This window comes from Anas platyrhynchos, chromosome 12 (genome assembly GCF_047663525.1).
Source record: "Anas platyrhynchos isolate ZD024472 breed Pekin duck chromosome 12, IASCAAS_PekinDuck_T2T, whole genome shotgun sequence".
In the NCBI taxonomy this organism is placed as follows: domain Eukaryota; kingdom Metazoa; phylum Chordata; class Aves; order Anseriformes; family Anatidae; genus Anas; species Anas platyrhynchos.
Window position 1 is genome coordinate 14,039,179 of NC_092598.1, and position 27,234 is coordinate 14,066,412.

At 38.4% G+C, this 27,234-nt stretch overlaps 1 protein-coding gene and 1 long non-coding RNA gene across 9 annotated transcripts in view; one reads left to right on the forward strand and one right to left on the reverse strand.

Annotated features, from left to right (window-relative positions):
- LOC106019018 (uncharacterized) overlaps window positions 1–27,234 on the forward strand; it is a 142,068-nt gene that overhangs the window by 65,244 nt on the left and 49,590 nt on the right. The window lies entirely within an intron of this gene.
- PLA2G15 (phospholipase A2 group XV) lies at window positions 5,051–25,420 on the reverse strand. 3 transcript variants are annotated; one of them, XM_038185303.2, is made up of 7 exons: window positions 25,166–25,306; window positions 24,244–24,500; window positions 17,487–17,643; window positions 14,999–15,117; window positions 13,723–13,821; window positions 12,112–12,336; window positions 5,051–9,111 (listed from the first exon to the last, which is right to left on the reverse strand). In XM_038185303.2, the coding sequence occupies exons 2-7, from the start codon at window positions 24,350–24,352 to the stop codon at window positions 8,600–8,602; spliced, it is 1,221 nt and encodes a 406-aa protein (XP_038041231.1). In that variant the 5' UTR covers window positions 24,353–24,500; window positions 25,166–25,306; the 3' UTR covers window positions 5,051–8,599. The 3 variants fall into 3 exon arrangements, with proteins under 3 accessions (XP_038041231.1, XP_038041230.1, XP_027322667.1); XM_038185302.2 differs by having other exon boundaries at window positions 24,244–24,579; window positions 25,166–25,302; XM_027466866.3 differs by lacking the exon at window positions 24,244–24,500 and having other exon boundaries at window positions 25,166–25,420.

Genomic DNA, 27,234 nt, shown 5'->3' on the forward strand with positions numbered 1-27,234 from the left:
AACTGCTTAGACCTATACAAGAATTCTTGTTTGACCATCTCAGACAAAACAGAGTTTCAAAGATAGCAATGAAAATACCTAGCCTGTAGGCAGAGCATTTTCATGCAGCTCAATTTGCCATCTGGCGTGATGACTTTGTGGATCCTTACACTTTACTCACATAAGGTGGCATTTTTAGTTATATACACAATTACAGTATGGTCAATAATTCTGCCTTCCCAGAAATGTTACTAAGTATGAGTCAGTGGTAAAAAGTTAAGTGAAAACTTAGAGGTACTTGAGATTTGTCCATTGTTCAGCTGCGCAGTAAGAAAACAGATCCAGCTGCATTCACAGATTTAATATTTTCCCTTATACTCAGTATACAGTACTGTGAAATACCTTTATATAGATACTCTGTCTAGTTATTGAAAAAAGAATATATGTTGATAGAGAAGTATGTGCCCAATAGATAGATAACAAATCTTTAAAATTTAACAGCTTAGATGTATGTTCTGTTGTTGGTGAACAGCTGCCATGCTTCTGCTTGGACTTACAGCAGCAACGTTCAATTTCAGATTTAATCCAAGCATGTAGAGTGGAGTGGACATATAGTTCTTGTCTCAGGTTCTTTCACTCAGAGTTTGAATCAAGCTGAAGTTTCTTGCCTTTTACATCTAGATAGAACAATCCTTGTCTATTTGGAGTTCTTCTAAAAGTAGAATCTGCATAGAAATGCCCAAAACCAGGACATATTTTACAGATCTCAGATCTTCAATGTAATCCTGCCTGGACTTCTCAGGTGAAAGTAGCACACATGCTCTTCAACATTACCACCAACAAATCCTGTAACTGTTATATACTAGTGCCCTCTACTGAATTTTTAATATAAGCCATTAAAGGCTGCATTATGTCATCCTGAGAAATCTGCAGAGCTTTAACAGACAAAAATGTAAATTGGAAAGAGTTGATATTCATGCAGAAAAACTGGATAATTTGAACTTTTCTGCATATAATGACATATTTCCCAAGCCGAGTCATGGTTTCATTTTTAAGTAATTTGCCCACAGGTCTACCAGAAAGCCACCCAAAAGCAAGTAAATTCAACCCAAACTGTAAAGTCCTAATTCTTCTTATGTTTATGAGGATCATTTATTTTTATCTTTAAAACAGCCCATCTGTACAGCAAAACTATAAAACAAAAGGTATTCAAAAGTCTCTGGAAGAAAATCACAATATATCTGAGCCAGATCACCAGAAAGCCAAGCATCTGTATGCATGAATTCTCCCATATTTTAGCTCCCAACTACTTCAAAAAACATCATCACGTCATGCTCAGACTTAAAAGCACACTCTAGTCACTTCTAGCAAACAACTAGCAGATGTGAAATGAACCAAGTATTGCTGCCTTCAAGCTGTACCCTCAGTTCATGGAAAAGAACTGTGTGTGTCTTATTAGCGAACCTCACTTACATCCAGTCTTGAAAGAAATGACATTAGAACAAATTAAGCATTAATCCTCCTAATACAGTTTCTTAGGAACCGATTTTTTTTCAGTATAGGAAAGATTTCTGCAGGACATAAGACACTTCAGCTCTGCTTACATCCCCCAATATTACAAAGTTTTCTGCATACTCCTACATCACCCCTTTCTAACAGAGAACAGGGAAATTGAAGAAGCAAGACAAAATGCTATAAATCTGTCATTAAATAAAATAGATTCAGGTCAGGTGATAAGTGATAAGTTCCTTGGTTCCATCATGCTTGAGAAGGTAATGTTTTACTTCTCCCTTCACTTTCACTGCCGTGACCAAGCTTTGCCATCCATAGCCAGGACACCCCACTGACCATTCTTTGAGATACTCCTCCCTCTAGTGGCTCCATTAATATCTGTACTGCAAAGCCATAGCCAAGGTTTGCATTCCAGACAGCATTCCATTCATCTTTAAATCCTATTGTTATTCCCCAGGAATGAAATAAATACTGATTTTGATGGCCTAAGAATCCCTGGCACACAGAATTTTAACTGAAGCAGCAGCATATCCCAGGAGGAAAGCTGTGATTCTACATACAGTGTTTGAACACCAAGTTTCCCAAGTATTTCCATACAAAGTAGAACTGTTTTCTAAAAATTTCCATGAGACTTCATTAAAGCAGCTACAGCCTCAGAATCATGGTATCATTGAGTATTCTGTAAATCCCCCTCCTGCTCCCCAATTAAAATCCATTATGTTTCTATGTCCTTGTAGTTAAAATAGATTTAAATGAACAAACAAAAGGCTCAAAAGCTATTGTCTACTGAGAACATCCCATTTTCTTCTGTTACAAATTCAGCCTTTGTAAGCAAGCTTCACAATTGTATGCGGTTAGAGAAAGAAATACAGAGTAGTTTTTGAACATTTAGGAGTCAGTATAGTAGCATGTTCCAAAGCATTGTATAATCATCACCTAAATTTAATGTAGACCTGAAACAAACAGAAAACCAAAAAAATAAAATTGACCATCAGGTTCTTCTCAAAGCACTGTAGCAAGTTACCAGCAAAGACAGGATTAGGACTGTTGTGGAAATGACTAGAAGCAGCCTCTCAGCCTTTTTCCCTGCAAGCTTTGATTACAGACAAAATAGATTGTGATTTAGCTTTACTGTTCAGAATAGTTACTTTTTTACTTATTTGTTTCAAGTCTTAGTTAGCTATGAGATTCATAGGCTCAGAACATGCACCCAAACTTTAATATTTATCACTTTTTTGAGAAAAGGTAATTTGCCTTGAAATCTGTCTGTTTGCCTTTAAAGTCTGTCTTTGGATGGCCATTGCATTAGTAAAATCCATGTTCATCTTTGACAAAGAGCACGTTACTGTTGAGGAGTAAGTCAAAAGCAGAATGAGAAACTGAAATAGCTGAGCATAAAGAAAAGGTGCAATTAAACAGGCTCAACCATCTGTAGCTGCACTGCAGGAATAGGCCATTTAACAGTGGTTGTAAAGACTGGACAAGGATATGCATAACATGCAACTTCCTCAAATTCATTAACTCTATCAAAACTAATAGTCATTGCATAAATTGGGCTGTTGGAATATTTAACCAGCAAGAGAAACAGCTAAATTTCTAGTTGGATTGCCTTTAAGGCAATAAAATGTATTTTGTTTGCATTTTGAATTCATTTCAGTGGATAGATTTTATTTTTCAAGTTTCTTTAAGGACTTGGTTTTGTTAATGCTATTTGTTGTGTTATATCTTAGTGTACTTTTCCACTTACGCAGCTTCTGAGCCCTGATTAACACACGTACTATTTCATGCTAAACATCCTTTCTCCACAAGGAGACTGCTCACTTTTTCTTCCACTTGCTTTTCTTGACTTTTTTCTTTAAACTGGGTCAAGTATTTATGCACCCGCATAACAAAGTGCAAAAATGGATTAATTCAGTAAAATAACAATAGCCACTAACATCTTACAAGGCCACAGGAATATTTTATTTATAGTTTAGCTTTCTAGAACCCTTACATTTAAAGTGACCTTTTTTTTTTTTATTGTTTTGTTTTTAGCAGTAGCTCTTCACAGCCCCTATAACTTATTATGCAGTCTTCAGTTAAAACCCTAAATTTAGGAATTTGCCGCCATACTCAGAAACACTTCTAAAAATAACAAATTATATTCTATGATTGCTAGCTGGAGGTAAAACTGAGCTACATTGAGTACCTTTAAGTGGTCACAAAGTGTGAACAGTAGTGAAGGATCAGTATTAGAAGATTCTTCTCAGGAACTCTGGTGTTACACCTTGGCAAGTGACTTAAATGTAGACAAACCATTAAGACAAGCTTAACACCATTATTTTAGGTCAAACATAACTTACAGACCTCTTTGATTTCCTTGGCTCATACTGCATTGCACTTTTGCCTGAAGGATGCTGATTCAGGAGCAGAACATTTTGATTTAATTCTCATTAAACTAGGTGAAGCAAATGAGAAATTCAGCATAATTTTGAAAACTGTTTTTCCTTCAAAGCAAGTATTTGAGATTGTGAGATTGCACAACAGAATAGCATCAGGTAATCTGTAAATACAAGGTTTTGATTTAAAAGATGTGTGACAACCTAGCACTGGTCTTGCATCAATATTCTATTACCACCCCCCGTAGGTTCAGCCTCTGCTTCTACTTTCCAGCTTCTTCTAAGAATTAACGAAGTGCTGTAATACAGGATTTTCCACATTTTAATGGGGAGCTGGAAGAAGGCCACATTCCCCTTCCTCCTGAAGTCATGTGACATCACCTTATCTTGAAGATAACATAGGCATAAACAAACAAATTGGAATGGGATGAGATGTCCAATTCCCAGGGACTAGGGCACTGAGAGGAGCATCACTTCCTAATATTCATCTTGTACTAGGCTTTACCACATGAAAAAAGCCCTAACAAGGCAAATTTTAGGACTATCTTTTTTTCCCCATCTCCTTATACCACAGGGCAGTGAGGCATCCTGACAAGCCAGCAGCAGACTTATGCTTGCCCAACAAACTTTTAGAACACTTCAACAACATAGATAATTAACTTCTGATTATTTTTGTTTTTGCCCTGCTGAATTATTCCCTATGCTTAAAACTTAACAACTGAACCACAGTGCGCTTCTTTTAATTGCAAAAAAAAGGTTTTATGCAACTGTGAAGCCATGTGGGCAATTTGCATGGATTTGTGCATCAGTTTGGAAGCCAACAGTATAAAGACAATTGCTAGCATCTAGGACATTTCAAGTTTGAGGGACTAAGCTCAAAATGGTGACCTGAAAAGAAGCATGGAGCATCCTGAGAACTTTTATTGCTTAGAAGATGAACAAGAAAGAAGCAAGCAAAAAGGAATTGAGTAATTTCAGCCCCACATCTCAAAAGAACAATTAACAAGAGAGCTTTAAATGTACTGGGGGGAAGACATAACATCAGAAGACAGGTGTATTCGGAAGACGAGCCAAGAAACAATTGTGAGAAAGTGAGACACCTCGAGAATCTCTTGAATAAAAGAACTACAGCAATTTAACCTTGCATCTGAGAGGCGAGACATTCACAACAGAACACAGGCTGTATTAGATCAACTTTATTATGTTATCAAAGTATAACAGTAAAATATTCAAAATCTATTGACCGCATTCATACACAAAAAGGGCATATAAAATGTTAGGTCTCAGAATATGTTCCATACAAAATACTGTTAAATGTAGAGCAGCAAAGTCATTGCCAAACATTCCCTGAATTTACAAGGGCCTCGAACACACTGTGCTCCAAGAACTACCTTAATATCAAACATTCCTTCCTTTGGTCTGCAAGTCCTTTGCAATTATTGCTAGTTGTTGAAGCCTTCTGTGTTTTAAACAGAATCACATAGTGACTCTGAGCCACTTCAGAAGTATTACAACGACAGCTGAAAGTCCCTTCAGCATTTTCTATACATTGTCAAAAATAAACACATTTGGTCCTCAAGACTATTTTTGGTTTCTGAAAATATTCTGGAAGAATAAAACCTAGTAGAAGTTATGGAAAGAGAGAGACATGATCCATATGTGTTCAGTGTAACAAAGACATGTCAGTAGAATCAAAGTTTTCAACTGTGCAATGTGGCAAAGCACCAGAATTACTCCTCTTAAGGAACTTTCACATTCCCCTCTTCCCTTTAAGATGTAATTCTTCTTACAAAAATCTAGAATGCTCAAGTGCTACATGGCGGTAGCAAGCCTATGAAGAATGCTGAATACTCTTGCCTTGTAGAGGAATATGCCTGAGTAAGCACTTCTCAAAGGGCTGAGTGAAGTTGTTCAGTTTCAGTGATTAGAGTAATGTAGCTTGCTGCATTCATTTCACAGCCACAAGTCTATCCCAATATGCAAGAAACAGAAAATTAAAGGGCTGAAGATAGTTTGGCAGAAAAAAAATCAGAGGTTCTGAACGTAAAACAGAGCTACAGTCTGCAGAACCATCAGATCAAACTCAGAAGCACTGTGCTTGTGCTAAGTCTGCACATTCTCAGACAATATTTCATAGTAACAAATAGAAAGCCAAAACCAAGGCCTGAAAAACTTTCATATTCATCATTTTTACCAGAATAGCTAACAAGACACAAGCACAGACACTATTGGACTTGTCCACTAATGGAAAGCTAAGGATATAGATTAATGGTTTACAAGTCTTCAGGTCAAGAGATGTAGTCAACTGATTTCAGAAACAATATTAGATCCCAAAAACTAGAAAAGAATTTTGTACCCAAAAGAAATTAAAATTTGAAAAGCATCTTCTAGAACAACATATTTTGGAACTTCAAGCTAAACTCTTCGTATGAGACTGAGAATGTGATTAATTAAACAGGTAAGGAGCTAAATGAAACTTAGATACATTCTCCAGATGAGGTTAAGAACTGTCTGCCTACGTTCCTTTCTCATTTCTCAGCCCTTGGTGCTGATGTTGGTGGCCTGCAATACAGCCTCCAACTCCACTCATTCAAGTGCTTATTGACAGGCATTCTACTTCAGCAAGAAATAAATTGTGAAAAACTGTTGCCTAATTTCTTTCTGTTGCAAACCAGTAACATATCAATTTATTCACAAATTGAGTCAGACCACAAGGAAGAGCTTCATCTTTGAGCAGTCTTGGAACACAAGCCTGAAGCTTAACCAGCTGACAGCCCTGCACAAAGTAGAACACTTGGCTGAAGGACTTGTGTGCTGCCTGCTTCCCACCCCTCCTCATTTCAGCAGTAACCAATTTTAAGTGGCTCGGGACAGCACAGTAGTTTCTCTGGAGAAGTCCAGACAATATAGCTGCTGAAATATAGGTTCCCAGGCAACTGATGACAAGATACACGTTCCATTTTTAACATCAGAAAAGTGTCTTCTCCCTCAACCAAAGTAACAGGGAAAAACGCAGGGGAAAAGTGAAGCTACAGAAGCAAGTTAGAATCCTAGGAAGATATTTAGCTTATCCATGACCCTAGCTGGAGTTGTTCTGGATTTACAAATCATTTCAGAAATTAAATTTAAAGCTTTAAACCTACTTCCTGTGCCAAAAATATTTCCTACGGTAATAAGAGTTCAAACCTGTCATTTCAACATACCTTCTTCTTATATTTGATGGTAGTAGGCATTTTATGCATGCTACAAAAATAGTTAAAGTTTACCCTTCAGAGAACTTCAGTTTCATAAGTAGTGAATCCTTAATGCTTCTCATGAGTTTTTAGAACTCCTTTTTCCTGGAAGACGTAGCATTTTGAAAGCATTCAAAGTTGTTTTCTGAGAACTAAATAGAGTCCAACTGGGTGGCTAGTTTTAAAGCAAGCAAGAAGAATCTTCCAGTGACATTTTTCCAGTGGGACTTCTATAATCAAGGTTATAAATACCATGGCCTTTATGCCATCATTTGTGTAGTTCAAAGCTGAAATATTTTTTCTAAACACTGAATAAAACAGTACTGTAGTAACAGAGTTGCATGTTTGGCAATTATCTAAACAGTTAAGGAACAGAAATTGAGATCTCAACTTCTTAAAACAGCAATTATATAACTCAAATTCAGTTCCCATAGATCGTGTTTTGAAGTTTGAAGTTCCTTTTCAACTGAGGGCAACATTGATCCAACCACTGCTTGTCCAGTAACTGAATAAGAGCTTAAGTATTTGAGAACAAGGCTTGTATTTTATACTAGTGCTACACTGGCTTCCACTCCATGCCCTATTTCATCTTCCATTTTAATGAATGCCCACCATCCATTATCATTTCCACTACTGGAGATCTTTTGCAACCTGAAGTGCAATTCTGCACTGTATGTATTGTTTGCCTGCACTCAATTGTATTAGCTTTACTTTACATGCTAAAGAATTTACACAGCTAAAGAAGGGTATTGCAAGCCCCAGCCACAGCTGAACTTCTTTCCTTCATGGATAATAATGCACCAGGATAATAATCCTCAGATTCCTGATTAAATCATTAGGCTCTAGAAGTCAATAAGCAAACAACTTTTCCTCTTAAGAAAAAAGGTACCTGATGAGAACCTTAAAATAATTAACACATTATCTTTCCCCAAGAAGCTGTAACAAAAGAAAGGCTGGATATGACAAAAGGTCATCCAGTATCTGGCAGACCTCTTGTCTATCTTACCTAGTAGATATGTACATTTACAAACTAAGGCAGTGGGAACTATGGATCAGAATATGCAAGACCCTTTAGAAGGAATTTGCTGTGCTTCTCAAGTTATTAATATCCTTCCCTTGTTTCATGGGAGTCAGATTGCAATCCTTCCCAGCCCTCCTACTCCTAACCCTAGAAGGCCACACAAAGGAGAAATCATGTAGTACGTGCAAGGGGCTGCACAATCTCCAAATGAAGGTCTGTATGAATACTGGACACAATACTGGAGGCACCAAAATGCATATTTGACCAGGTTTTCAGAATATGAAAACACCATGAAGCATCATGAACATACATCAGAGACAACCATTTAGGACACGAACCAACTTCTTGAACACAACCTTAAAAAAAAAAAAACAAAATAAATAATTCAAATAACTAAATACCAAGGGATTAAAAGGCATTTCCCTTACTTAAGGGAAGGCATCACAGGTGAGGAAAATAATTGTCAACACAAGGTATCACAAATTAAAAAGCAGCTTTTTCACATAAGAGATAGTAGTATCATTTGATAGCATTTGAATGTGCTCATTTCCTGAAAGCTCAAATACCACCACTTTCTGTTTTTGCATGTCCACCCACTTTTGACATTGCAAGGCACTCTGCAAGTTTACTGTACCATCCCCATCACTGTAAATGATCTTGGGCTCTTTGTCAGGAAAACTTTCATAATGGAAGGAATCTGGTGTTTCTACGCCAGTACCATAAAGACAGTGTATGCGCACACCAGGTGGTTTCATCTGGTAGACCAAGGGTTCAGTGTCTTGTCTCATGAGCCAGCCATCTTCAAAATTGATGTCCCTGTAGAATTTTTGGTAATCCCGAAGGGTATAGTTGGCCGTAGGTGTGGTTACGAAGACCTTATCTGGAGGCCATGTGTAGTTGTAGGGGAGCATCCAATTTGTGGAAACCGCTGATCGCTGCTGATCTCGAATCTTGAGTGAACTGATGACAGGTATTCTGTTGTTGTCACCTTAAAATAAAAAGAGGTAAAATTACATTATACATAAGACAGTGCATGATCTCATAACCAGAAGCAATTAGTACCACTCAGTGATAAATCAAAAAATATTCCCTTTGCATACACTGAAAATTGAAGAAGTTTTTCATTTTTTGATTGTCTCAGCAATCAACTTCTGCAAACTTCCAATAACTTACAGATTCACGTACAAGTTAATGACTATGAATGACTGACAAACCCAAGAGCACTGCTACCTTAAAGGTCTTGAATTATCATACACCCAATAAGCCTCAAAATGATTCCATTTTATCCCATTTAGGTTTAATACAGTATATTAGTGTTTGATCAAAACATTTGAAGAATAATTTTTTTGTTGTTGACATCAAGACTATACATTTTTCTTGGCAGTCTGTTCTAAAGATGGATCAAATTAACATGGGATTAAATTATAACTTATGTGCTTTCTTCAGATTGTAACCACTACTTGTGTCTTTCTCCCCCCAAATTAAAAGCCACTTAATAAATAGTATGCATTTATTTTTGGAATTATTTTTTTTTGAAACAGTTCTGAGATCAGAGGTGTTTTTTTTTTTTTTATGGTGACTGTTCTGACCTATTTTCTATCACAGTGGCTAGCACATCTCAATTCTTTTGTCAGCTGAAACTTGAATCTGATTTTTTATTATTAGGTTCAAGTAGTTACAGCATGTTGTTATTCATGTCAACAGAACCTTAAAAAGCGAAATACCAAACTGCTGTTCCTGAAACAGCACCAAAGCATGTATTTTTCAATTCCATAAGGTGGCACTGTCGGTTCAGGAAGACAAGCTAAAGCACAGTATTTACTGCCATTTTCAGGAGGATTGCATGGAGACATTACGAGAATAATCCTGGGAAACAGATAGAAAGGAAACTCAAGAGAGCACAGCAAGAATTACAGAAGTCCTTAAATGCATTTCACATTACTGTGTGCTGTAAATACTTAGCTGTGCACACTCACCACTAAGATACCAAATACTACTTGTAAGTTTTCAGCAATGAAATCCTGAGTTCCAAACCTAAAAATTAGACAAGTCTACCAAGCTGTTTATTCTACTTGAAATAAACAAGTACAGAACCTGACACTCTACTCCAGCCTTTTCTTTCAGAACTGCTTATCAAATCTTACACGTTTTCCTGAAGTGCAGAAGTACTATAAGGTCAAGACCACACTTAACACCAGAGCAGACACCGACATTATGGTATATAAAATATTAGGTCTAAAGACAACGTTGTCAGCATTTCAAGCTGACAATCAGAAAAAAGAACAAGTGAACTTTGCATCTATGCTTGCCATATGTAAAACAGGAAAAGCATCCTCATTTTATTGGCAATATAATTGTTATAATAAAAATACCGATCCTGTGAAGCACTTAAATATGTAGCAGTAAGCAACACAGAAGATCTAGAGACAGTAAATTTCCACTTGAGTGCTGCTTGCCACTTGGATAACAACCATGGATTTAATATCAAGTCCTAGCCATTAACATACTATAAACAGGAATGGGAACAGACAGAATGCATTTTTGCTTGAAGAAAGCTTGCCTGATGTTTCCTCCAGGAATGCAGTATTTCTGCTAAAGCAACAATTCTTCTGCATGCCAGTATCCTGATAGTTTCAGAAACAAGCCAGACTAATGTAATCAAAACATTAACACCTGATGGTGATTTTTTTTTTTTTACCTACAAATGTTTAGGAGACAGAACTAGCCTAAGAATGGGCTATACAGATAGTATAGTATGATACTATACTATGCCTCTTAAGTTTCCTACATCTTGACTTTTCTGCTCCAAACCATGAAGTTCAATACTACAGACATACAAATTAAGAGATGATTATGTTTTAGTAAGAATCTATTCATTAGATGTATGTAGCTAGCTAATTCGGATGAGATGCATTATAATGGATAGACAAAATATGAAGCACTGAAATTTAATTCAAAGGGAATCCGAGACTGAAATTGTGTAGTCTTTTCAAATTTTATGAAGCTATTCTTAACATTGCTCACTTTCTGCCCTTTCTATAGCATACAAACTTGTCAGACAAAGCCTGTGGAAAGAAGGAAGTCAATTTATTTTTTATCATATCTTACAGTGCCACTGCAATAGAGTAAACAATGTACAACTCAATACGAACATCTGAATTAATGTATCTATACATATATATTTTAAATAACTGAGTTGTGCATTCCTGTTCAGAATCAAATTTCTTTGCTAAGCAAAGAATTTTTTTGATTTGTCCATGCATGGCTGGCAGTTGCTGTGTGCTCTGCATTTTGATGAAGCCCATTTCTGACGTCAGCTTTGTTTGGGAAGCAACTAATAACCAAAGCTAGCCAAACAAAAGCAAGGAAACAGCAGGACAGAAACACCACAAATTAAATGCTAAAAACACAATAACGTTGTTTTGCTGTGAAATAGTAATGGTGTAACATGATGTGGTAACTGAGCTTTCTCTCAGTTGTTTGCAGTTGCATAGTGAAAGACTTTTTTTTTTTTTTAAACCAAGCTATAACTTCAGCAGGCATCTGTGCTCCAGGCACCACACCACTTCATTGCATGTACCAGTTCCCCTTCATGTTCATATCAAGCAGCTGTATGATATTTAATCAAAGGCAACTACTGAATGCTCTAGAGTCCATGTTGGCTTAGCAATACTGGACAGAGAACAGGCAGGCTGTGGGCAGAAGTGACAGAAATAAGAGGCAGCAGGTCAAACAGCAGCTGCTTGTGTCATCTGCTGAAAAGTTAAGAGGGGATGCAGCTCCTAGTTAAGAGATGTACAAACTTGGTCTATTCCCATGAATGGAAAGACAGTCTGGCCACAGAACTTGAGACATCAACTTGACACCACTTACAAAAAATATTTTAACTTCATAGTACCTTCTACTTTCATCCTCTGGTCTTACAGTAAACTATTTAGTGTATTTCATGCTACTTACGAAATGCACCGCAAACCCTCAAATTACCTACCTGAAGCCAGCACACGGAGAGTTTTAGCCACTCCTCCCCAGGGAGCACCTAATGACACATAGTCCTTTATGTACTTGTCTTTCCATTCCTGAGTCTGATGGTTTAGGAAGTACAGGGTGTACATGTTACCCATACTGTGGGCAATTAAAACAACAGGACTTCCATACTGCTCATACATTAACTCTATCATCTTGCGAAGGGCCACAAAATAGTCTCCATTCTCATCTAAATGAGAAATACACAGGTCACACAGTTATAATCACTAATTGTCGTTGCCATCCTTCAACACAATTATTTAAAAGGTTATATTTTGAAGCAAATCAAAACCAGTGCATCTTTACATCAGTATTTTATGAAAGGCTGATGCTTTAAGACTGTTTCATAGAAGTAGGAAGAAACTAATATATTTTAGAACATTACTCCATTTTTTCCTACCTTTAAAATACATTTAAGATGAGATTTTCTGGGAAATATCCCATGCTGATGGAATGCTAATTTTCCTCCCACAAAAAAAATCAACAGTGGAATTCATTTGGAGTCTAAAATAATTGTGCTAATGCAGAGTTTTGGAAAAAAAATCTGAACTTCCTCTGAATTATATTTTTTTTCTTCCCCAAAAATGTAACAGTTTTGTAGGTCCAGGAAGATTCATCATTTCATGAAAGTACAAATAAAGGTCAGATCAGTCTTTTAAAGTATGTATGAACCTTTTAACAACACATCTTCTATAAGCAAAGTTATCCCTAAATAAGAGTCTTTGCAGATTCCTGCTGGCACAGTATACTTCATTTCTATTAGATGTAATGAAATGAGCTTTAAAATGAAGAGGGGGAAAAAAAGATCAATAATACCTTTCTATAACCCTGTAATAAGATACCAATTCTATGTGTCAATTGCAACAGAAATTTAAAGCGGTCACATCAGAAACAAAAGCCATCGTTATTGATTTTCCTTCAGGCAGTATTCCTGGATGCCAGGGTTACATGCTTCAGTTTTGTGGGCCAAAGTGAACTTGATACTAGAATATTAGTATTAATAAAACATATATACTATTTCTTCAATATGCTTCACAAGCTGTGAAGAATCTACACACCACTTGTGCTAATGTGGAACAGAATAAGATGAAAAGTACTATGTTCTAACACTTACATAAAAACAAACTTAAAAATGTAGGCAGCACCCCTCATTGTTCAGTTTTAAGGACACTAAATACAATTTATTCCTCAGGATATAATTAAGGCAGTTCTGCTAGTTTTGGTATGACACCAGCATCAGCAAAGTGATACCCTTAGCAAAGTTCTTTCTGAAGATTGATAATGTAGAGTTTAGAAATTCCACTATTAATGCACCATGGGGAGGGGTGGTTTTGTGGAATTTGGTGGGTTTTGGTTGTTCATTTTTTTTAGGCAAATCTTAAGTAGCAAATCATTTAGAGGAAAAAAAAAAGACCATACCACAGAGCTTTCATCGGAGTCTAGGGGTACTAAGGCCCTAAGAACTAGTTAAAAATAAGGTTTTAAGTATAATACTATAACTAGGATGGGGGGACAGGACCCAAAACTCTTTGCTTGCTTGGAGAGTCAAGAAAGTTTGAACAAACAAGAAATTTACTTGGTGCCTTTCGCCAGTCGTAAGGTGCTCCTCTTACATCTTCATCACGTGTGTAGCCCCAGTCTACTAAACTCTGCACCAGCATATAGAAGTAGCTGCCTGTAGACATAAAGTCAGGGAAATGTAACAGTGAAGAGATCAGCATTAGAAGCAGCCATCATACAATTACAATGTGAGTTCTGGATGCATTACCTACGACTCTATAGACTGATAGACATTAAAACCCTAACTTTAATCAAGCTGACAATCTAAAAAGCTGCATATTAAGTAAAATGATTTATGCTTACTGTCCCCCAAAAGAAAAACTACTCTTCTTAAAAAAATTCTTCCTAGTTGGCCACAGCAAAAGATGTCATACACAGCAGGGACAACTTTTCCCTCAGCATAACTGGCCCTTGAACTGTTTAGAAGGGAAATTACTATATTACAGTTCTATCTTATGTTGATTGAAGATGGACTTCAGTTATGGCATATAATACATTCATAAACGTTGGCAAATTCTGTATCAATTTTTATTATTAGAAACAAAAAGCTCACAGCATACCCCAGGGCAAAACTAGAAACTACCCAAAGTTATTTTCCTATCCATCAGTTAGCAGACTGAGACAGAACATAAAGCTTCAAAAGCAAAGAAGGGAAACACTCGCAGACTGACTGCAAGTATCTGTGTTAAGATGTTATGTATTACAGGTTTTGAAACATAGGATGCAAGTATTACCACAATTAAGGGAACCTAGTAACACTTTAGGAAGTGAAATGTCAAAACATCCTGTTGAATATCACAGCCATATTTACATTTTGAGCAATGCCTCAATCCTTAGTCTTGAATGCTTGATTGTCCCTGAAACAGACAGAGGCAGTTTTAAATATGGCCCTGTTCTAGTTATAAGGTTTATGAAGTGAAGATCACCAAGCACAGTAGTGCCCTTTTGGAGACAGCTCACTATGGAAAAGAAAAAGAAATGCATGCAATTTATCAGGGACCATTCTACAGTGAAGCTCAGCACATTACTGGCTATTAAATTACTTAAGCCATTAGCCACAGCTAACAACTTCTCACATAAGGTTACCAGTATTTTCTGAAAGACTCCTGGAAAAAAAAAAAAGAAACTGCAACCAAACACAGTAATGCAGCTACTCTACTACAAAAAAAAAAAAAAAGTATTTCTACGTGTAAATAGAACTCAATTTGAAGTCAAATTTCAGTGGTTTGTTATATAAAGACACACTAGAAATCCTACAAGTGACAAAGCATTTCAAATATGCTTCTACATACCAACACTCCTTTTACTTGGGTCAAGAAATTCCAAAGAAAACGTCTGCCCAAAGCCTGGGACTCTGATATCCACTCCATCTGGTGGTTCCGTTACCTTACTTGTTCTGTTATACACCAGCCTGGAAGAAAAAAAAAAAAAACAGAAACATGAAGCATGTCGTATTACCACATGACAGCTCTCAGCTACGTTAGGTCTTTCACTGAGTGCAGTAACAAGAACTTTAAGTGCTATTACCCAGAAGTAAAAAAAAAAAAAACACAGGCAAACATAAGAGTACTCTAATGGCTAAGTGGTTTTACAATGTAAACAATTATTCTAATTAGTATTTAGTTTTAGATTCAGCATATCTTCTCTTTTAATCTTGGAATACAGAATTATGCCTAGACTTCTATTTCAGAACAACATAAGCTTCGTAGTATAGCTCTATACCATTTCACCTTGCATCAAGCCACAACATGGAGAAAACTTGTCAAGAATGTAAGAACAAAAGGTGCGGCAGCAGAAGATAAAATACCTTTTAAAAAAATCAGATAACAAGAATTCCCCTAGTTAAAAATAATTCATTGTGTTTAATTACCAACATAAGGAAGCATTTGATATTTTTTGACTAACAACGATTGATAACTCAGGTAACACATGTAGGCACGAAGTGGTTTTTAGATAATTCCCCCTCCCCAGGCTACAGAATGTAAAGCATCAAATTTAAAACTTCACATTGATTTTCCAGTGGCCCACAAAAATTGAAATTCTGCAATCACTGTTCTTGTTTTTCCCCTTTGTTGCTTTGTGTGGTAGATCTGTTTAGTCTTTCAAAAGAAAGTGCTAAGCTGCTACTAATTAGCTATGCAGAATCAATTTTCTATGTACAAGTAACACGATGAAAGCTAGTTAGGAAAGATACAAAGCGTTATTTTTGACAGAAGGAACATTGAGTTTAGAAAGATTTTTAAATCCAAGTTTTCAGCTAAGAAACCAAGTGACTTATCCCTCTGGCATTCTATTTACATTATAGAATATATTTGGGTCCATATGTTTATAGTACTCACAAAGCTACAGGCAGAGATTTGCTGGAGACATAACATTACTTGGAAGAGGCTAAGATCAAAAATTACTCTGAAGCCACACAAAGTTCAAAATGGAAAATGAGCGACAGATTATTTTTAAGATGTCACAACACAGTGGCAAGATGCCCTTCCTCCCATTCTTGCAAATGGATTTCAAAACAGAAGATAAAGACTGAGCCTCTATGTCAATTTCTGCTCTGCATCTTTAAAAAATTTACGTCCTTTTATGTCAAAGTTAATACTGCAATGCACACAACCTGGGACCTCCAGCAAGTACTCTAGCTTATCAGTTTTAGCACACTCCAAACAAATGCAGTCATGCTTTGGCTCCTGAATTCCTAATTGCAACTTAAAGTGCTGATACACATTCACATGGTGTTGCATTCTTGAATGCATTCATACACTACTCTTGGAAGCCTTCACATTTTTCATACTCCTCTTTCCTTGAATACCCAGTGTTACCACCCATAAAACCATAGAAAAGACACAGGGTATTCTGCCTAACCAAGAGAAGCAAAAAATATTTATTGAGGAGGCACTGCAAAGCTGTCTTTCCATAGCATAAGAAGTTGCAGTAATTTCATTATGGAGAAAGATTTAATCGCTAGTTGCAATACTGTGATTTTCATCATCCCAAAAAGGAGAAAGGGATTTTGGATTTCAGTCCCATGTCAGGGCCTTTCACATGCAATGAGTTTCTGTCAAATCCATTACTTATAGTTACAGTGATCAACCCTATAAAGCTATGTTAAAGTTATACTGCCAACAAGCTCAATACATTCACGTAAGAGGAACATGCCAATATAGTATTTTTTAATTGCACAAGCTAAATATTTCTTTTCCTTATAGATATTTATGATTTTTACATTAACATTAATGAAGCAATAAATGATAAAATATCCCATAAACTTTGGCTCTACAAATTGTCAATACTTAAAGTAATTCTGGTAAAACTTCTAGACTGCACTTAAAGGATCCCAGGCATCTCAGCTGCCCACAAAACTGCTCTGACGACATACTGCCAGGAAAAGTGCAAGCTCACAATCCTATCTTGCCTCTCTCAGCTGCCCGATGAACCTCCTTCCCACTTACTCATCAAAACTTAAGTAACTCATCAAAACAGCAGCAAATGTTCTGCTTTAGATAAGCCTACAGAAGCCTGGTAAGTGCCCAAGCCAACATGTGGTAACTGGTAGTACAGGGAGGTGGCAGAAACTAAGAGAACCTCATTTTCTTTCAGGGATGATGAGCTACTGCACATGCAGAGCCACATCCTCCAGTTCAGCCTGTTACTCTGCCTAGCAGAAATCCAAGTCATTTCTCTCACTGAATCAATGAAAGAAACTTACGGTGGCAGTTCTGTACAAAGCAGATCAGCTTAGGGAAAGGGGATAACTGCAAAGAGCAACAGATCTGGCCTTACCTGATATTATCAATCCAGCAGTCAATGATGACAGGCAGGAGCAATTCTAAATTCAGCCACAGTGTAAAATAGCTGTCGGTCTTCTTAGAGCAGAGATAGTGCACTACTGATGGCTTATCTAATTTTGCCTCCAGCTGATTACCTAAGTCCCCCGGAACTGAAAGATATAAGGAGACAGTAAAATGAAAGGGTATAACATTTTTGGTTATAACATTGTAATGCTGCAGTCCTCACATCCAATGTCACTGCATTCAGATGTAACAGTTATGTAATTATTTTTATTCAGTTAAAGGAAGTATTGCATACATATTTTCCACAGAAGAAATTTAGTTTCTCACACAAAAAATAAAAGCATGAAAACATGAGCCGGGAAGCCACCATGTACGATAACTCCGGATGAATAGTTCCTAACTTCAAAGAACAGACAGTATAGGAACAGGTTAGCTTAAGCCACAGGTATGAAAAACACATTATCTCAGACATCGCCAGAATTGTCCATGTTTAAAAATGAAAACTGAGTCAGAAGGATTTTTTTTCCTGCAGGTAATACAATTGAACATCTTTCTGTTCTTTCTAATGAGTTGTCTGCAAACTGAATTTGACACAAAAGCGAAAGTAAAACTTAAATGGAATTATCACCTCCTACAGCACTTCTATTACACTAAATTTAGTTGGCTAGTGTGCTAATCCAAATGTGTAGTTACATGTTGTTATGAGTCAGGTTTGGATGCCACAGTTTTGGTCTTTTTAAGTGTTTCAAAGCACTACTGATGTAAGGGAGGAATACTTGGAGGGAAGGATCTTATATTTGCACCTTCTCCAAAGTACACTATTCTTAATTTAGCATATGGTAAATGCCCATACTCCTTGAAGTTTTGTTTTCCTTTATTTTAAACACAAAATAAAGACAGATCTAATTTTGAAGTAAGAATTTCCTAAGCTTAAAAGTACCGCTGAAAATTTCAGCAACCAGTCCCCAGAGATAAACATATATTTTATGATAAACCCCGCCCCACCCCCACCCCCCGACTGGGAAGGGGAAAATACTGCATTAACTGAAAAGCTGGGTACTTCTTACGATTTTTTCCACCTTTTCAGCTCCTTTCTTCCCCTCTCCCACCTGCCCACTGCCTCCCACCCCTCCCCCAACATGTACCTTTTGTGGGTTTACACAGCAGGATCCTATGTACATGTCAATATTTCATTTTGATGATTTATATACAGGTCTATCCATACAGTTGCTCTCCCTCCTCTCTCTCCTTTAGTAAGGAATTTTATCAAAAACAATTAAGGCTTACAGAACGCTGATATTTAGCCAGGGCTTTGTATCTCTTAGGGGAACATTCAGGTTAGCTAGAAAGCAAGATATGGTTTCAATGACATTCACTGCAAAACTGAAAAAGAATGGAACTTCAGGTTAAGTACAGACGGTGACAACCACACTCTTCCTACCTTCAGCCACCACAGGTTGTGGCCCACCACAATATATACGTCAGGATTTCTTTATTGCCTGCCCCCACTTTCTCATTAGGTGTTTCATGTCTTTATTTCTGTACTCTTAAGTGAAATGTTAAAAAATCCAGTAGCTGACTACAGTTATATTTAGGTCATATTTCAAGGACACTGATTTACTGGAAAGCATAATAAGGAAGATTGTAGCATTGCATCACACTCTAGAAAAAGTTTACTGCAGTTCAGTCTTGTAACCTCACAAAACACTGTCTAGTTATTACTTATAGAAGTATAAGGCAACAGCCAGTTCAACAATCTCGTGCCTGTTCTGGCTGCTGTATCAGTGCTCTCAATTACAAACAGAATGGAATGTAGTTCTATTTATAATCAATCGTTCATGGCTGGCCAGTTTCACCAGCAGACCTGCCAAGGACAAAACAGGTTGATTTTGTGTTCAGTTCTGAAGCAAAACAAAGTACACGAGTCACATTCTGTTCTATCCTGGAACCTCCTTTCCTTTAGTAAAAATCAAGTTCTTCCAGCAAAGATACCTTTCAAAAGCTTAGGCAAACACCTGGAATGTTATTTAGAGTTTTAAGAACTTTTCCAAACAGCACTTAAATAGTCATAAGTGCACCCATTTGGAGTAGCAAGACTCACAACTCCAAAGATTAAAATAGAGATACATTTACAAACACGAATACTGAAAGCAGTAAACTGCATAAAGTCTCCCTTGGAGTTATCAGAGTGCTTTTAGATTAACTGCAAGTTTAATTTGGTTAGAATATTTTATCCTCGAGCTTCTTGATGAAACAGGCTGCGCTCTTGTGTCCACCACAAAGATGAGAATCATTACATACTGGTTTTTGCTCACAAGATGGCAGGGAACAGATGAGTTAACAGACATGGTAATTTTATGTAATCCTAAACAAAAGCTAATGGACATGTTCTATGTGTGCCAGGCTACAGTACTGCAGCTGAAGTATCACACGAAGGTATGATGTCTGTTTTTTTATAAAGCAGGTATTAACACAGTCTCCTTTCAGGTTTATGCTTTCATATTGTCGATCTGCTAATCACTACATTCACAACTGGTGTTTTGTTTTCAAAAGTATATCCTGCAAGCTAAAAAGGATTTGTAGTAAAGCTATGGGGAACAGAAGACAAATTCTGACTTTCCAAATTACGAAGAGAAGTGTATAATACCTTCAGTCTTCACCCCACACAATTTAACAGTGTTAATGATTTACAGTTGGCTGGAAAACCACTTCATGACTTTTTGATAAGTAACAGGTTGGAAAGCTCACACAAGGCAAATTCTGTAGGATAAGGACATACCTTTCTGATTTTTCTGAAATGGAATTTGAAAGCAGTCAGAGGAAACAAAAAAAAATAATCCCCTTTGCTTTCAGATCATACACAAAATACTGTGGGCAGAATAAGTATTTTTATTGTCATCATCCTCGTACCTACCAATAAGTAGCATTTCCAGGCCTTTTAGCTAGAATTATTGCTGACTGTTCTTACTTTTTAAGGCCCACAGACCGACTCCATAAATTTCTAAGGTAACTGGCAAGTGAAGTCCTGCAAAATACATTGGCACTAGTTAAAACTGAACATTCGGAAAAAGATCTCAAGCAGTACCACTGCTTCCCTAATTTGCAGGTATTAACTAATAAACTGCAACACCTGGAAACAAACAGGGATTTCACATTGGGCAGAAAAAAAGTTTCCATTAGATTTGATGATCTGTAAGTTTTAGCATTACTCTCACTTTTCGCAAAGGCTATAATCCCAACAGAACTCATTCTAATACATTTATGAATCTAATTAACTTCCAATGTTATGATATCCTTCATTGATTTTTGCCTCAACTTCCTTGAGGAAACTAGTAGATCTCCTTCTGTGATGTGTATTTGTTTAAGTTTTATGGAAAGCACATTCACAAATACGAGAGCTTAAGAGGATACAACTTCTCCAAATCTGAGAATTCTAACAACCACCTTAGGAAATATTGATACTCCCATCTATAACACTGCTAAAGAGTTAGTGCTGAATGACTTCCCAGTAGAAGGCAATAAATAAATTGCACTCTGGAAAGTGACGTGCCTCAGTACCCCTCAGGAAACAGAACAGTCAACAAAACCATAAAGAAAAGGAATAATCCTTTATGATTTTAAATTTCCTTGATACTTCTTTTTCCCCAAATTTTCCAATCTGGTAACTAGAAAATTTGAAAAATTTGAGAAGTCAGCTTTGAACAAAGAGGCTATCAGCTGGTACTTTTTTTTTTTTACTGCATTTAGCTAAGTGGATATGCCTTTGGATAAATACCAGAACTTACTAGCTAATATTTCCTCAAATAACTGAGAAGTTTTTAGTTCCAGAAATTAGCCTTCCTTCAAAACAAGTTATCTGGGAAACTCGTTTGAAACTGACTACAGTTCTCTAGGGAGAATGCCTCAAAGTTGCTTATAGACTCAGTGACAGACTTCCACAAAAAAAAGGCTTGTGTTTAAAATTAGGAACAAGAAAGCAAACAAGATCTCACATGATACTTCTAGATACCTCAGATCACATGAGGCATGAACAGTTAAATCACTCTTGACATTAGGCAGCTGACCATACAAACACACGCCCCTTAATTAGCAGTCAGCAGAAATTCAGACAAACCTCTTTTGCATGTAAATCAATTATTAACGAACTTCATTTAGGCATCTTTCTAGAAAACTTTAGCCAAGTACCTAACAAATTGTTTGCAGAAGGTATCAGAACATTGATATAGTAATTGTGTTGAGTCAGCTGTAAAAGGTAAAGAGTTCAGTGAATCCACTGCTGATCTTATAAGGACAGGTTATCGACCCCAAAATTGATAAGGCATAGTACATAGTGACTGTGGATGGACTATGTGAGAAAATGAGGTGGGAAGAACAGTAATAAAGAAAAAAAGGAATGTCTTACTAGAAGACAAGCGGGTTGAATACATAACCCAGCTGATAAAAGAGTGCAAGATTATTATAATTGTGTGTGAACATGAAGCAGGTATCTAGAAACATTGGCACAGAATAAATTATTATTTTCAGAGATCGATATTGTCAATACAGCAAAGGTATTAAGTAGGCTGTCCTCATTGTTACAGGAGATTTTTGTGGATGAATATATCGGCCTGGCTGAATAGGAACACTTGGGAAAAAGAAAAAAGAATTCAGTAGCCTAAGTAGATCTCTCTTCCCCCAAAACACTTGAGGGAGTAACTCCAAGACAGTCGTCTTAGATTTTAGCAAACATTGTCTTTGATACCACACTTTCAGGCAGGGCTTGGGAAGTAAAGTTTTGAGTTTTGACTTTTACCTTATTCTTCCCTGGTTTCACTACAATATGAATACACTTTGGTGTGTTATTTTAAATCTCAGGGAAAGCTGAGCCAATTGCATTGGAGATTTTTTGCAATCAATTACTACCAACATCTGTTTGGTTCCTAGTCTTACTTCTTTCATATGTACAAACATGATCTTAAGACATATTTCATGTTCAGACAATAACTCCTGCTACCAAGACACCATTTGATGCTGCACAGACCAGCTTTAGAAAACATCTTAATCTAAAAAGAGAGTTGCCACTCTCCGCATTCCTTGTGCCAGCTCCTTCATTAAGGCAATTCAGCTACAAAAATTACTCATTTCTTCCTCAACAGGTTAGTGTTCTCCTGCTTTAGCAGACAAATGACTCTACAAAGTGGCCAATACATTGGCACAATAAAAGCAGAAAGAACACTAATGAACCTATTAGATTGGCTTGGCTGTTTCTCAGACCCACACTTAGGCCAGTTGGGTAGCTCCACAAATCTGAGATCTGTCATCAACGCAGAAAGAAAATCTCAGCAGCCATCTGAGGGTATCTACAAGGTTGTATCCAAGCAGCTAATCTATTTGAAGATTTGAGAGATTTCCTGAAGTTATTTGCTATTTTTTGGGGAGCAGAATGACATTACCCACATAAAAGCAATGTCCCGTATTTGCAGACTACTGCTCTGCTTCCTTCTCCATTACTTGTGTAAGCTCAAGCTGCTGCAGCAAGTTTGGTCATTACAGGAAAGTTTTGAAAACAAGTTACACTGGGTCTTATGACCACCACTGGTCTAAAACATTTATGAAACGATCATTATGTTAACAACCTTCCTTTAAACGCATTCCTTCAGACCAGATGGTCAACTTGCCATGAACAGAATAAGACAAAACTTCCAACTCCTTTTTCTGCTTAGAGGACTTAAAAAATAAAATAAATAAATAAATAAAAACAGATCAAGAGCGAACGTGCAGATCATGACACCACACTTACTACGAAATAAAAATACGTTCAAAATTGAAGGCATGTGAAGAATTGAGGGTCTAGATACCAGCCTAATAAATCAGAAGAATCATCTTATAGAGACTCCAAAACCACCCCGGGTTTGTACAACCCATATAACGCAGCCTGCATACACCTTAGTCTCCTGCATTTGTGATTCCAGGGCAATGTGTGTTTTTTGTTCCACCCTTCTTTCTCCCAAACACCTCTGCTAAGCCAGCACTTAGAACGCCTCCCTAAATGACTGTCCTAAATCTCCCTACCATCCTCATGGCAGTAATTCCTAAAAAGCTTATCTTAACATGTCACATACACAAGAAGGGTGAAGAAAAGGTCATGAAAAGTTAACTAGAATCAGGATGGCAACATTTCATACGGGGCCAGCGAGTGACCGACAGTCACTCCTTCCTCTCCTCCTTTATTTGCTTGACCTTCACTTGCCATGTCATGTCTAATTGAAGCTAAGCTCTTGGTGCAGGTGTTTTCACAAAGATGTTGATTTATATGCATCAAAAACCCCATGGTATTTTGCAAACATAAGTTACAGCAAGTGACTGCCTAAGAGCACCTACCTTCCCAAACGTACCAACAAGCCTGAAAAATTACGTTAACACCAACTGAATCTTCACTTTGTGGACAGATAAGGACTGGACAGCAGAAAAGAGTAAATTTTAGAACAGACACTAGAATAGTAAAATATAAAAGTTCTATAATGTTTGATAAAAATTAACAGCAAGAAAATCTGGACTCACTGATAAGTCCATGGTCAGCCACACATAGTTTACCCAGAGTTGCTCTTATGAAGAGAAAAATAGGTCAACCATTTTTATTTTTTTTTTTTAAAACATTCTTAGGTAATGTATATGCATATGATAGATCCATCAGCTAGAACTTGACGCTACTATGTTCAGTATCCCTTATCCCAACCACTTTTAAATCTTCCTTGATTCCTTCATACCTAGAGTTGAATATTGGGCAACTAAAACTGTCCTCTTCATCAGGAAGCTTGCACTGAAGTGCCAAAGCTTATTGCTGAAATCCAGTGTTACAGAGTGGAGAGACAGCATAAAAGATTGCTTCTAGCCTTCAGAGACAGCAGTCAGAGGACTTGTGTTCAGATTTTAACTCCAGACTCTTATGAAATCCTTTTTCCGCTTCTTCTTGCGGCAAATCTTCTTGCAAATCTGCATCCTCTCAGTTAGCTCAGCCGCCTGCCTGTGGAGAACTGTGAGTTTGTACGTGATGGGCTTGACAGATAAACAGTGCCTTCTGAAGTTCTTGTTCAGCATTTACCCTTTTCCATCAGGAATTTGTAACAGTAGTTAAAAAAAAAAAAAAAAGTCAATAGGACCTAAGCCATTGTGTGTAAATAGAGGTTAAACCAAACAGGATGCCTCTGTCTCTCAATGTTTTCCCATTTTCTTCTCCTCCTTATCATCATCAGACCATCCGCTTACAGGACTGACTACTGCCATTAATATCACCACATGCACCTGATCAGTGGGGATGTTTAGGAACTGCACTATCAGTAGGCAAATTACTCTAACGTTTACTCACAATTCTTACCAATGGACACAGAGGGCAGCTAACGTAATTACTCCAGACTTACAAGAAGGCTTTCTACGTATCTGTTGGTAGCGACTTGGCACCCCCAGGCCAGCACTCCCCACCAGTCTCTGTGCCACCAGATGCAACAAGGCTGCCCCCAGCCCCACCTCTCGCTCCTGTCAAACCCCGAGGGGAGCCAGGGGCACAAAGCAGCCCCCAGGAGCCAGCGGCCGGGCGGGGAGCAGCGCAGGGCCGGGCCCCAGCCCCGGCTCACGGCGAGGACCCCAAAACCCCCCCCACACACCCCACAGGGGACCCAGCCCGGCTCTTACCCAGCACCACGGGCGGCCCCACGGGCCGGCGTCTCGGCAGGCAGTCGCCACCGGGGCAGAGCAGCAGCAGGAGGAGGATGCTGAGGACAGAGCTCCCTCCCGAGCGCGGGAGGAGCCTAGCGCCGGCCGGCGGCACCATTACCCCAGCGCATAACCCCGCGGCCGGGAGCCGGCGGCGCCCCGTCCCCCTCCCGGTCCCGTCCCGTCCCGTCCCTCTCGCCCAGCGGGGCCGCCCGGGCTGAAAAGGGCTCGCTCCGCCCCGGCCCGGCCCCGGCACGGTGCCCGCCCCCGCGAGGAGTCACCAGCCGAGCGCGGAGAGCCCGAGCGCGGATTGCCGAGCTCCTCCTTTCCCCCTCCCCGGGCTCCCGGGCTCCGGTGGCGGCTCCCGGCCGTCGCCTCAGCCGCGCCGTGAGGAGGGGAGCGCCTCACGCGGCTGCAACCACGGTCGTGAGATCGTGACGGGGCCCGAAGCCGAAGTAAGGGGTGTTTGCGTGTAAAAGTAGGGCGGAAAGGCAGGTAGCGCATGAGGGGTGAGGTCTGGGTAGGTTAGGGAGAAACGCACCGTCCCACAGCTGTGAATTTTCATATTACAAATTCGCAAACACATCCAGTATCAAAGGTTACAGGTGATGCCGTACTTCATGTTACTCTGGTGTACTGACTAGCGTGACAGCTAGTTGGTACACAGTATCATTGAGGCCGGGTGTTTGGCAATATTCAAAAAAAAAAAAAAAAAAAAAAAAAAAAAGATCTTTATCCACATAACAGGAACAGGTAGACGTGTAATGACAAGATTTTAAAACCCAAAGGGACATGAACCTTCATGCTTTGGCAGTGCTGGTTACTAGAAGTGGTTTGCTCAGCCTGCAGAGTGGTGGGGAGTTGCAGAGGGGCCAAGGAAAGGTATCCATAGAGGCATGAACTACAAGGGGGAAAATAAAATGGTACTTGGAACCAGTGTAATCCCATCTCGTGACTAGCCATGATCACGTCAATGGGCAAAGCAAGGCTTCCTTGGTTCACTTCTGCATCCAGTCCTACTGAGAACACACACTGAGCCAGGTGTTACTGCTTCATGCTCAGGGTAACACTATTTCTGATGGGGTTACGTTGCAACAAGGGTACCTTTATATCTGCTTTAGAGCTTCCTATGTCCTTTGGCGTGCCTGCTTATTTGCAGAAATATGCCTGCCTTGAATGGGTTACACACCAGCACAAACAGTATCTCAACATCAGAGTGAGATGCTAAAAGGAGAAAACTACTTTTCATTGATTTACGTGTTTCAACCAGCTATGTATACACCATAAGATATAAAAATGTATCTGTTACTGCCTCACTGACTTCATTATTCAAGATTTGTAGTGCTGCAGAAAGGCACATAGAAATATTTACACATGAAAGCAGAATCTGGAAAAACAGGCACACAACCTGTTGACTGGAATTCAGAAAAATGTGAGGGGGATGTTGTGGCATTAATGTGGAAGGAGGAGGATGTATCCTTCTGAAATTAGAAGAAGAAAATGTAACAAAGCACTCAAGGCAGGCAACCCTAAGTCTAAATCTAGGATTGTCTTTCTCCAGGCAGGTGCCACACCTGTTATATTTACACTAAGTGGAAAGGTGACAACATCTAGCAAAACCAAAGGCCTGCCTCCGTCCCAAAGACAGGTGCTTAGTCACCACACAAGTGTTGACTTGAAATGACCTCCTACTAAAGCAAACGACAGGGTGTGCAAGTATGACTGTCTGTAAAAGTGGTTGCAACACTGATCCTTGTGTAGGAATTAAATGTTACAAAATGCAGTGAAAGACCTTATGGAAGGGTAGAGCTATGTTTAAAAAAAAAAAAAAAATCAGTCACTCAGTCATTCTCTCATACTGCTATATACTAAAAAGCACCAAAATGTTCATGCCCAAGTAGTCAAGCCAAGATCACTTGTTTTGTGATATGAGGTTCAAGGAATACCAACTATCAAGTCATTGCTATGCCTCTTGGATTCCCTTGGACAGCAGCAAAGCAGTTTTTGAACATATTTTCTGTGCTTTTTAGTAGTACTGTTATTATGAT

Bases quoted from the DNA above. Each gene is read 5' to 3' on its own strand.
- PLA2G15 (XM_027466866.3), bottom strand. From the start codon at position 25,304: ATGGTGCCGCCGGCCGGCGCTAGGCTCCTCCCGCGCTCGGGAGGGAGC. The intron at 17,644-25,165 runs GTAAGAGCCGGG...TATATCTTTCAG, and splicing joins GGGGCCGCCCGTGGTGCTGG to TTCCGGGGGACTTAGGTAAT. The intron at 9,112-12,111 runs GTAGGTAATTTG...TTTTATTTTAAG, and splicing joins TCTCCGTGTGCTGGCTTCAG to GTGACAACAACAGAATACCT.